Raw genomic sequence first — 12,633 nt, 5'->3', positions numbered from 1 at the left:
ATGAGCAGGGAGCCCAAAGTGGGGCTCAATCCAAGGACCCTGAGATCATGACCTGAGCAGAAGGCAGACGGTGTGCTGACTGAGCCACCCAGTTTTTCGAGGTTTGAGCTGAATGGCTGTCACAGGTTTTCTTTACCAACATAAGCATACAAAGCTATGTAAATTTTTGTTTGACATTTTTGCTGCATTTGATATTTTTTTGATAAATATTCTCATCGGGGATGCCCGGCCAGCTGAGTTAGTGGAGCGTGCAACTCGATCTCTGGGGCTCCTGAGTTCAAGCCCCACATTGGGTGTAAAGAGGACTTAAAAGTATCTTAAAAAAGTGCTGTGAAGTGTGTAAACCTGGTGATTCACAGACCTGTACCCCTGGGGATAAAAATATATGTTTATAAAAAATAAAAAAAAATTAAAATCTAAAAAAAAAAAAAAAAAAAGTATCTTAAAAAAAAAGAAGAAGAAAAAGAAACATTCTCATCAGCAGCACTGACTCTGACTCACTATTCCGGAAATGCTGACGCATCTGTTAAGAGTCTCTGAGCTCAGGAGCACCCGGAAGACTTTCCGTTCAGAATTCCAGACACCCCCTTATCGGCTCTCCTTGCAGCAGACGTGGGTGTGACGGGCCAATCGTCCTTTTCTCTGCCTGGGGACAACCTGCCCCTTTCTTCCTCCAGATTCTTCTCTGCCACCTCCGTCTCCTCCCCTGTAAATCTGAGAACATCTTCAGCCCGTCTTTGCATCCACTGTGCTCCTGAGGCTTTCATCACATTGTACCATCCGGAGGCTGTCTCCTGGCCGTTCCCACAGGTGTGAGGCTACCGGCGGCGCCAGGCCCTGGTGCTCAGTCCCGCTGCCTCCCTGGCACCCGTGGGCTCTGCGGCTCCAAGCCGCACTGTCCCAGGCACGGGCCGTGTGCTCGTGGTGGTGTGGGGGCAGCCGTGGCTGAGGGGCAAGCCGCCTGCCACCGCGTTCCCCGCTGCTCTGGCCTCCCACCCACCGCCTCTCTGGCTGGCAGAGGCTGCGACAGCCTGGGGGTCACCACCACGGAGTCCCAAGGTGTTCTTCTCTTCTCTGTGAAGTAAATTCCAGGTACACTGACCAGTGAATACCTTCCCGCACTTCTGAGGCAAGACTGATTTTATTCTCTGTTACGTTCCTTTGTGATCTCAGCGAGAGTCTGCAGGTGGCTGGCAAGGGTGAGCAACTCAACACGTGTGCTTAGCAAACTCGTGCGAGGAGAGGCTCAGATACGCTGAGTTTCCCCGGTCAGCCGTCCGTCCGGGCTGGCTACTCCAGATCACCCCCGCCCCCCACCCAACACGGCAGCCGGAGGCAAAGCACCAGCCTTCCTGCAGTCCTGCGACCCTCTGCCCCCGCAGCTCGCCCCTCCCCCAACCCCACCTTCTCCTACACTCTGTAGCCGGCCCCAGCCCCATCGGCATCCAGGTGATCCCCCCCCCCCCCGGGGTACCCACCGTCACCCACTTGCACTCACTCCTCTGACGCAGCACTTGAGACGACACAAGTCCCGGGTCCCCACGAGCTGGCTGTGGCTGCTGCGCAAGCCGCTCCCCCAGGACCCACCCTCCACTCCGACCTCGCCTCCTGTGTGCGCCTGCCTGGCGGGGACCGCGGCCCTGCCCTGGGGTGCCTGGTACTCTGCAGCCTCTCTCGTCCCAGCCAGGTGGGACTCACTGCAGCATCCTACGTTCGACCCAAACTGAGCCGCCTGCTGGTGCACGTGCGCGGCTTCTGCAACCCCGTCCTAGTGCACTGGCTCCTTCTGTGCTCGTCTGTCCGAGCAGGTGGAAAACTCCTGCTGAGACTATAAGAGCCGCTGAAGCGGAGGTAGCGGAGGGTGCCTGGGATCGGCCTCAGGACCCAGAATCAACTAAACGCACTGGTACCAGAGTCCGCACATGAGTGTGGCTGCGGGAGTCCGAACAGGGGCCAAACATCCGGGAACTATGCTGAACCTTTCCATTAAACTTGCCAGAACAGAACGAGGACAAAGCTACGCCTCGGCTGAGCCCCTATCCACACGGCCCCACGCCCCAGCCGGGGAAAGTACTGCGAGGCAGGCGATCTACGACACCGACCTCCCAGGAGTGGCGACCCCCTCACCCCCACCCCTGGCCCCTGCCACGACCTCTCGTCTGGAGGGCGGGACTGGCAGCGACCTACCTTTGACCAGCTTCCCATCCGCCACCGTCTTACTGGACGACGCCTCCTTCTTCCCCGGGGGGCCGCCTCTTCCTGCGTCGGCCGAGTCCTCACACACACCCTCCTCCCCGCCGTCGCTCGGCTTCTCAGGAGCAGATTCCGCAGGAGCCTCTTCCGTTGCGGACGCAGCCTAGAGATGAAACGTGGCAATCAACGGCGCCGTGAGAGACGCCCGGGGTTGGTCAGACAGACAGACAAGACTCCATTCTGAAACTCAGACTTGCCACCTTCTGCTACAAAACAACACAGAGGGGAGCGCAAGGAGGTTTTCCCTGCGGAAGGATGGACTGCCTCTCAAAGCTCTAATGCCGTGCTGGGGGCCAAGGCGCACTGCCTCTTCCTTGGAGACAGGTGTCCGAGAAGGCTTTCGACCCCAGGCGGTGCACGTCCGCTGCACACGAGTCGTTTTGCTCAGTCGGAGCAATTACAGAGAAAAGCCTGAAGAAAGCCACTGACAAGAAGCAAGGCCTACATCAGCTACCCAAACAGGTCTGAGCAAAACGTCAGGGCGCCCATGGAACTGGAGGAGCAGAGCAGGAGAGAGCACACAAGGACGGGGGAGCGGCATCCAGCGGGCCTCAGGGTCCCACAGGGGGACGCAGCGGCACGGCCAGCTGCCCCCCAGGATAAAGGCCCCACCATGGACAGTGCCGCGCAGCACTCGGCCAGGAGCCCACATGCTTCTAGTTTACCTATGGACGGTCGCTTAATGCAAAAGAAATAGGGAACATGGCCTCCACCAAGAGCTGTTAAAAATAACAGCCAACCAAAACATTACATGCTTCAAGAGCCAGGATTCTTTGTTTAGAACACGCTGATCATCCACAGACTGCCCGGGGTCAAAGTTTTCTAGGGATGCCAAACACAGGCTTCCACTCTGAGAGGCAGGAAAAGCTAGAGACTGCGCAGGCTGAGCACAAGCCTCCCAGACAGAGTGCGGCCAGAGAGCCCTTCACTACGTCCTAAGAATAAGTACAAACTATTCCCACATGTGGGCAGCAGCGACACAGAGGCTTCCGGTCTCGCCGGCCCCTGCAGACGGGAACCTGCGCGCCCCTGGCCTTCCCGGCCCCCGCAGATGGGAACCTGCAGCACCCCCCACCCCCGGAAGACGGGTACCTGTGCGCTGTCGCCCCCCTCCTTCTGGAGGAAGAACTGCTTCTTGAACTCGTAGTAGGCGTTATACTGGTGCCACGGCTGCAGGAACTCGAACCTAGGAGCAGAGACCAGGACAAGTCAGCTCTGCGGACACGCAGGGCACCTACCAATGGCTCGCTGTGAGCAGATGCCGTCACATACTCTCCAACGACTAACTCGAGCCAGTTATGGCAACAGGCGTGAGCAGTAGGATGGCCAGATCCTACCTACTTCTTGGACATGGGAGACAGACGCACAGGAAGTCCGATGCTGGTCTGTGGTCACGGGATGACATGTAAGTGCAACCCTGTGCTGACGGCTTCCACCCGAGGCATGGAATGTTATTTGATTAAATGGCAGACTCTTTTCCCTGGTTCTTTGTTTTGTGTTTCTTTATAAATACATGTCTTTTTTTAACCTGGCACTTTTTCTACCTTGTGTATGTACGTTTTCAGTTTTTATCTTCCTTCACTTGGTTACCGTACAGTGTGACGTTTGTTTCAGGTGCCGGGAGTAGTGACCGAACACCTCCATACCCACCCGGCGCTCATCACCACAGGCGCCCGCCTTCCTCCCCGACACCTACTTCACCAGTCCCCACCCCCTAAATGGCAGATTCTCGAAAAGCAGGAACTCCAGCCTGTTTTAGGTAGCTTCAACATTCTTACTTAAAAAACAAAACAAAACAAACAAAAACCCACCACACAGCTATAAGTAATTAAGCAAGGTAATTCTAAGATGTATTTATGTAAACACATGAGGATTAAAACATTAAAAGGATTCACATAGCTAGACTAAAAACAAGCTACGTAAGACGCTGCGTGCCCGCATCCGCCCCCGTGCTCTGCCCCTCACCTCTGGTCATTCTTGGCACGAACACTGGTCTCGAACTTGAGGCCATTGCGAGCCACGTACTCTGCCAGCTTGTCAATCACGGGCTGAATGTCGGGGGGCGGGGGGATGATGGCCGCCACGGGGGCAAGTGCACTGCGGAGAAGAGCTTCGTCACACTCATGCGCAGGGACCCCCCGAGACCACCAGCTGGCCAACCAGTGCGGTGTGGGGGGCTCTCAGCGTCCAGGGACACATGCGCACGCACACATACACGTACACACAACAGAGGCTCTGAGCACAACTTCAACCACAAAGTCAGTTCTTTGAAAAGAGACCAAAGTATCATTTGCCAATGATAAAAATGGGGTTTTGTGGAAAATAAGATTTAAAATCACGAAAACAGGTTCATTTTTGCCCCTAATGTTTCCCTGCAGTGATAAGCCAACTCTTAGAAGCAACCAAGAATAAGTCACGCGCGTAGTCTTTTTCACGTTAAAACAGAGGACATGCACTTCAACACGCCCGTTCATGCCCCCTTTCTCAGCACGATCGGAAGGGAAGTCCTTGCAGAAACACCCGAGTGTGTGGTCCAATTTCAACCACAGGCACCCAGGCCCCTGACACAGCGCCCACAGTGCGCTCCCCCATTCTGCAGACCCTGGACGCTGACATAAGACAGGTGTAGGGTCCCAGTTCCTGGTCTAATCTGCTTTTGTTCAATGCCCAGCTGGCCCGGCCGCCAGCACCCACCTGCCTATGGCTTGTGGGAGTCACTTCGGTCAACTTTATAAAATCCTGTATTTCCCGCACATAACCGCAGTGTCCCTTCCGCCTGACTTTATGAAGTTCTGCCCAGTTGAGATGGTAACATCAGAAAGGCCAGCTGCGGGGGGGTCAGGGCGGCATGGGTGTTAAGGACCCAGAAGTTATGGGGGGCGGTGGGGTGCTGAGGATGTGAGAGTTGGGGGTGATGTGGAGTCACTGGGAGTCAATTTTCTAAGTGTTTACGTCATGCTGATTTCCGTTGCACTATCAACTCCGTAACTCTGGTATTTGGACACTTAAACCCTCAGGCGACAGAGACCCTACAAGAGACCCAGATTGAAGACCCCAAACCAAGAGCCCAGAAGTGCCAGGCAACGGGCAGAAGTGGGCCTACCTTGTGGTGATGGTGGAGGTCACCCCGCTACTCGTCTCTGCTGTGGTTGGGGGGGGCGGGGGCGTGGTCCCGGGGGGCGGCGGGGCGGTGGTCGTCACCCCGGTGGAGCTGGGCACAGCCACGCCGGCAGGCAGGGTGCTGTAGTAAGTGGCCACGTCGACCCCCGGCGGGGGTGGCGCCAGGCAGTAAGTGCCATCGGGCAGCATGTAGTAGCTGTAGTACATGGCGGCCACGGTCGCTGTGGGAAGACAGGTGCAACATCACTCCAGCTGTCAGCAACCGCACCGTTTTCTAGAGGTTTCTCTAATGCAAGGCAGGCAGTCCAGGGGACAGCAATTTGGAGGAAGCAGGCAATGCTAGGACACACGCCTGGGGACACGAGACAGCGGAGGGTGAACGTGCCGATGAGAAGCCCCCCTCTGGCAGCAGGTGCCGACCAGGCCGATGAGCTCACGTGGCTGAGCGCTGGGCTCCTTTCTTGGTTATTCTGGGGGAGCTGCGCTTCCCTCCCATGTCTGTGACGCCTTCTGTGCTCATGACCATACGCGCCCCACCCCCAGATGCACAGCAGTGGGCCTACCACACCCCACGGACACAGGTCGTGGGCTCCCTGCCATCGCAGACAGCGACGCATGGCAGTTTCCTACGTATTTTGGGCCCATGTGCAAATATCTGTAGGGAAGCAGCCAACTGTTTCAATAATTAAAAGTCCTATCAGCTTATTCACCATTTTTTTGGAAAAATTTTTTTGGAAAAGGAGCTAAATCACAGAAGATTCAATGATCTAATTAAGAATTTTATTTCTAATCCTGTTACAGATATGCAAATGGCTCCAACTACACCAAGATTTAATTTCCTTTTCATTGCAGAACGGTGAAAAGATCTTTCCAATTAGAGATTTCATTTTGAGGGCGCCCCGGTGGCTCAGTTGTTTAACATCTGCCTTCGGTTCAGGTCATGATCCCACGGTCCTGAGATCAAGTCTCACACTGGGCTCCCTGCTCCGCGGCAAGTCTGCTTCTCCCTCTGCCTGCCGCTCCCCATGCTTATGTTCTCTCGTACTCTCAATCCCTCTCCAAACAAACAAACAAACAAAAAAACCAAAAAAACCCCCAAAACCTTAAAAATCATTTTATTTTGATTTTCAATGAATTCATTTCTTTTTTTTTTTTTTTTTAAGATTTTTATTTTTTATTGAGAGACAATGAGTGAGAGAGAGCATGAGAGAGAAGATCAGAGGGAGAAGCAGACTCCCCAAGGAGCTGGGAGCCCAACTCGGGACTAGATCCCGGAAATCCGGGATCATGACCTGAGCTGAAGGCAGTCGCTCAACCAACTGAGCCTCCCAGGCGCCCAATGAATTCACTTTTAATAAGAGCATTTATCAACAGCAGACGCTTCGACCCCCATTCCCAGTGACGGGTGCTCTGCCGGGAAACAGCAGCAGACGGCCGCTTGGACAGCTCAGCCCCTGCCTTCCTACAAGGCTGGAACAATGCACAGGTGACCGGGCTGCAGGCCCACGGGCAGTGATGCGCTGTTAGCTGTGCATGAGCTCTGGGCTTGCTGTCCTCTCTCAATGCCACACACCAACCACGGTTACACATTCACAACGACACCCTGAGCTTTCACAGTCAGACACGCGGCCCCAGATCCAGTGGGCGGGGCCCATCCAAGGCCGCCAGCTGGAGGCAGGAGCAGCAGGGACGGCTGGAAAGGCACGTTCACTCTGTACCCCAGCACGGAGCACGTGGTGTTCGTCAGATGGACAGACGGACGCAGCGGTTCCAGTGGAAGCTTTTCCTAACCAAGCCAGGCGTTTGCACACAGCCTGCGCCTCTGTCAGATACGCTGTCCTTGCAAGATGCAGTTAAGAGTCCCTACCCACTCGCCTTCAGGCAGTCATGCTACCGGGTCCTTCTCAGCCCCCAGGCAGAGCCACCCCACAGAGGAGACACCATGGCATCGGCGAGAACAGAGCATAACCCTGACCTGCCTCGGAGAATACCCGTATGCAGCCCACGGTCTCCCGGAGGGGACGGGACCCCTGTTACCACCAAGTCCAGAATGTCACGTCCCAGTAGAAGGACAGACACTCCGTTCTTGTCTGGGACAGTCAGCCTCCTGCCCGAAAGCAAGCCAAAGTACATTTTAAGTCACAGCCACAACCAATGAGCCATGTGAATGCATAAAAATAGAAGAGTTTACAAGTTTTGACTACCAGTGTAGGTGAGGCATTCTTCATGTTCACAGGAATCAGCAAATGGTTTTCAAAACTGAGCCTCATGCCTCTGGAAGTACTTACACGCAGGCCAGCCATCAGTCCAGAGGACTTTCCTGAACCATCCACCATGTTAGATTTAACCAGGGTTAAAAACTGCTGCTGGCAAGCCGGCAGACTTGCTCACGGACCCATGCTCAGAACCCGGGGAGATGCTGGCTGAGACAGAGTGGAAGCTCTCAGAGCACCTTGGAGCTCACGAAGAGGCGGGAAGATGAGAGCACGCCGGAACCTGCTGCGCCCTGGCCTGGTCCGCGGGGGACCACAACAGGGGGTCCCGCTGAGCCGGTGTCCCCAGCCACCTGCGCAGCCAGTGTCTACCCTCTCGACAGCCGTGCAGCGTGCCTTCCAGCAAAGTCTGGCAAAGGCAGACAGGAGCTTGATGATCTCCGTTTACCTAAAAATAATGCTGCCAGCCAGCCTGCACCGCCGCCTAGTGAGACGCAGGGTGGCTCGCTGGCCAGCAGGCCTTCCAGGCGGGATGCAGGTGCCACACGGGTGTAACGGGTCCCCTTTCAGCTGGATCCTCACTTTGAGGATTATAGGGACGAAACGCCTCAGAAGAGGGTCCTTTCTGTCCTTTTCCCCCAGCTCTGGGGGCTGGGTGTGACGGTGATGGTGACCCGCAGCCCGACACACGAGCCTCCTCTGTCCCACCACCACTGGATCCGAGGTAGCGGCAGGCAGCGGGCACAGCCACGCAACACGGCAGGCACGCGCCCAGCATTTCGTGAGCGCAGCCAGTGGGCAGCCAGCGGAGAGCCAGGCCGGGAGCCTTCCCAGATGCTCTGCTTATGTGCACACGCGGCCTCACTAGATGATACAGAGGCTTTTGGAAGACCAGGGCTCGACGACGCTACAGACCCCTGAAAACAGCCGTCAGAGCACGTGGTTTTTTTTGTACACATGCCTTCCCCCCCAACTCAGAGACGGTCACCAACACCCAGTTTTGAGAATCGCTGGACCACACCACAGGCAGGGCAGCCAGAGGCCTGGTGCTCCAACACCGCGCTCCCTTAGGCTCCCGGTCGTGTCGTCATGGTGGGGTGTGGCGTTCCGAACGGCCGCAGCCGCGCTCTCCTACACCGGGCTTCAGGGACATCACACACCTCCCCAGGCTCGCTGCTCTCCACACTCTACGTCGAATTTCTGGGAGGTGCGTGGGCTTTACAGGAAGTTGGATGTGGATGGCCTGATCAGCATCCGGGGTGCCACAAATGCCTACTGCAAATGAATCCAAGAGAGAAGTTTGCACAGGCACCTACATCTCCTAAAGGCAGACACAGCTGCCAGAAAACAAATCCAGCTGCTTCAGAGTGTAAGGCACATTCGGGAGCCCCTCCTTCCCAGACCGCAGCTGCTCGGAGATGGATGGGGCATCCTAACGCGGGGCGGGGGGCAGAGCAACACACCTAATTCCCTTCCAAAGCTCTTCTAGTCAGCTGGCTTCCCGCAAAAATCAGAGTCAATTTTTTGATACTTTATGTGGTCTTCATCTCATACACATCTGACTCCAGAAGAGAACCTGGCGTTGAAAGGGCTCAGGGGCGGGGCTGGTGAGCAAGCCCTTCTACATGAGCCAGTCTGAGAGCCAGTCCGGGGAAGACCAACAGCGTGCGTGTGCCCTGAGCATGGAAACGGCTTCACTGAGTGCCGTGGAACCAACCCACCTGACACACAAGAAGCCGGGAGGCTGGAGCGTGCCCAGCGGCCCCAGGGCCTGGACTGAACCGCCTCACCCGTCCAAGTCTGGGTCCTGTGGACGGTCCTCCCCATGCACCCTGGGGACCTTCCTAGTGAGTTCGGTGGCTTTCAACCCTCTGTGTGCTTGAGGATTCCAGAATTCCTACCTCCAGCTCTGGGCTGCCTTGCACATTAACTGCCCACTCCACACCCCCACTGGGACGTCTGATAAACAATTCGCTCAGGTCCAGATCTGGATCCCTGCCTCCTCCCGGCACAGCCACTCTCTCAGGCAGTGCCTCCTGCTGGAGGTCAGCTGCACCACTTGCTCCCTGCCCCCCCAGGCCCCTGCTTAAAGCTCTAGGAGCACTGCCTGCACCAGACAGAGCCGCCCCCCCAACCCCGAAACCCTCCCCTCTCCCCACCCGGGCCTAAGCCACACTCCCTGCCTCCTGTCCCACTGCTCTCCCATTCCACTTTCCCCAGGCCTCTGGCTTGGAGAGCCTCCCAACGACATCCACCAGCACGGTGACTTGCTCTCAGGCACTCCGTCTCCACGATTTTCCACGGTGGAAGGAACCTTGTTCACTGCCAATCCCAGCAGGGCGCAAGCACAGTGCCCATCTGCTCAGTGACCATGAGTTTCGTACACAGGATGAGATGTGGGATGGCGGGAGGCTTCTCAGCAGCACCAAGGGCCCCTAGGACACGGAGGCCCAAATCTTCCAAAGCTGGAGGGACAGTATCCAACCACAGTTCTAGGCCTGTCCAAACTACCACATGCAAGAGCAGAATGAGGGGACCTTCAGACACTTGAGGACTAAAATATCTCTGCTCCCACGTACCCCTTCCCATGTACGCCACTGGAGCATGAGCTCCAAGAGTGCAGGAGTAAGGCATTCCCGCACCCCAGGAAGCTCAGGCAGTGACCCGGGCCATCGGCAAGAAGCCAGAGAATAGCAGGCTGCAGGCTGCAAGCACAGCCCCTTCACATGGGCGCGGGGGCGAGGGGGCTCAGCAAACAGCCGTGGGTGTCCCCGGAACGCCAAGCACGACCCGCAACAGACCGGAGTGCGCACCGCTCCAAGAGCGCCCGCAGGTCACCCGTTGCGTCTGAAATGACGATGTGCCGGGAGAGGCAGCCCACCACCCGGCGGCCCCGCGGATGCCGGGCCGGGCAGTCAGGGCAGCTCTGTCTGGGCGACGGCTTCCAGCACCTGACAGCTGGGGCTCTGTGAATGCAGGCCATAAAGACAGGCCCCAAACTTAAGAGGAGTCAGGGGAGGAGACTGATGAGTAAGCCATTTCGGAATCCTTCTGTGAATTTCAATTATAAAGTAGATTTAATCTATCAGTTCAAATCACAAGTAACCAGAAACGAAACACTTACGGTAAGTAAAATCTGGGGTGTGAGAGGAGCACAAATGAACTCAATTACCACCCGTACCAGCAGGAAGATGACCGAGAAAGTCTAACCAGCAGTACGGACCCGTGACTGAGGGGCACAGGGTAACCACTAAGAGCGCAAGGACAAACGGCTGAAAGTGAACTGTGAAACAAGTGTGGGGGGTCGACAAATGCTTCTCAGAAAAAGCATTTGTTACATGACTTCAAAGTGTATTACTTGGACTCAAATAATTTTAAAAATATCTTAATTACAATCAGAGAGATAACAAGCTTCTGACTTTCCGCCGCCCCCCGAACGCCAGGGAGGTGGCCCAGAAACAGCCTTACTCCTACTCCTCGTCAAGGAATTACTGCGTGTGTCCATCCAGCCACCATTACTAAATACGTCCTCGCAGGAGGGAGGAGTCTAGGGGCTGGAGGCCCCGCGATATCCATGACAGACCAGTCCTGCCCTCCTGCTGCTTCAAGTGAGGCTATAAAGGAAATCAGATGAGAAACAAAGTAAGCTCAGACTCTGAGAATGGCCAAGACAACATGAAACCCTGTGAGAAGGACATGAATTGGGGAAGACTGTCAGCACAGCCAGGGGAGGTCTGACCTGAGAGGACAGTGTTTCAGGCCAAGGAGGAGCCCGTGCAAAGGCCCTGTGGTCAGATTTGCGGTCAAAGGCACATTTCAGGAACAGGAAGAGCAGACTGGGGGGCAGTGGAGGTGGGTTTCTGGAATCTAATTGGGATGGGAAATCACAAGGAGGTTCTCAGTAAAGAGATAATGACACGGGGTTCACCTTCAGGATCACACTGGCTGCATGGGCTGCAGGAAGGCAGCACGAGGACCACGGGCTGCGGCAGATGAGGCTGCTGACAGTCAGCGGCTGAGACCATGAGTGGACCTGGTGAGGAGCGCCAGACTTGGGGGGGAAGATCCTGACGGAGGTCCCCAAGGGCATACAATGTGATTACACGTGGGTGTGAGGGACTAGAAGACTCTGGCCTAAACTGGGGGTGTGAGGGGAAGTCGGGGGTCCTGCCACAGAAGCTGTGGATTCAAGATGTCTGCTGCCCAGCCCAGGGGCGACGGCAAAAAGACAGAAAGCGGGGGCTACAGACACAGATCTGCATCTACAGGATGTGAGAACGTTTCCCAGGAATACAAACAACATACTTGACAGCTGAATTTTGCCAAAACTGGTCTTTGCTGTGTAGGATTTTCATATAAAAAGAAGTCAATAAAATGAAGACATTTATATTCAAGTAAGGTCTCTCACTAATTCTGGGATAGAGCAGGAGTTGGCAAATGTTTCCTACAAAGAGCCAGACAGTAAATATATTATTCCTTGTGGACCAAGAGGCAAAACTGGGGTCATGATATACTCAGAGAATAAGAAAAAGTCCCACACATCTTTTAATTGATGAAATTCCAAATATAATAAAAATACCGGAGTGGTTTTTTGGGGCATACAGGTGTACAAATGGGAAGAAGCACAGTCTTTTCGCAAAGAATGACATTTCACTTAACTGGGGTTCAAAGCAGGCTGTAAAGATTGGTCGCACATGCCCAGGCAGCGCCGGACCCGGCCTGCGGGCCTCCCACCTGGCAGCTTCATTCACGTTAGCTACACCTCCCTCCCCTCCACAGACCGGAATATTTGTTTCTGTTTTCAAAAGTCACACTTTCGGAATCTTCTAACCTCAGCGGTTAATAACTTCAAAAGTATATTCAAACATGTGGGGAAAAGACACAGGAGTAACAACTGTCTTCAGGCCCACCATTATCTGGGTTTCTCTGTATTCCCTTCCCTTCTGCGACCACACGTTCAGGGGTTCCTGAGACACGGGTGGATTGTGGGGAAGGATGGGAGGCATATTCGCAAACACTCGGGGGTCTGATCTCCAAGTTGGGTTCA

At 55.2% G+C, this 12,633-nt stretch overlaps 1 protein-coding gene across 2 annotated transcripts in view; it reads right to left on the bottom strand.

The window, feature by feature from the left end:
- SFSWAP (splicing factor SWAP) overlaps positions 1–12,633 on the bottom strand; it is a 68,871-nt gene that overhangs the window by 32,459 nt on the left and 23,779 nt on the right. For both annotated transcript variants that reach the window (XM_059138637.1, XM_059138638.1), the window contains exons 8-11: positions 5,357–5,594; positions 4,219–4,350; positions 3,346–3,439; positions 2,188–2,356 (exon numbers count right to left, since the gene is read on the bottom strand). In XM_059138637.1, the coding sequence (XP_058994620.1) occupies positions 2,188–2,356; positions 3,346–3,439; positions 4,219–4,350; positions 5,357–5,594 (633 nt within the window). The remainder of the gene's footprint in view (positions 1–2,187; positions 2,357–3,345; positions 3,440–4,218; positions 4,351–5,356; positions 5,595–12,633) is intronic.

The sequence above is a fragment of the Mustela lutreola genome, chromosome 11 (genome assembly GCF_030435805.1).
Source record: "Mustela lutreola isolate mMusLut2 chromosome 11, mMusLut2.pri, whole genome shotgun sequence".
Classification (NCBI taxonomy): Eukaryota; Metazoa; Chordata; class Mammalia; order Carnivora; family Mustelidae; genus Mustela; species Mustela lutreola.
The sequence above is the reverse complement of the archived record's forward strand: the minus strand, read 5'-3'. Positions and strand labels throughout refer to the sequence as shown.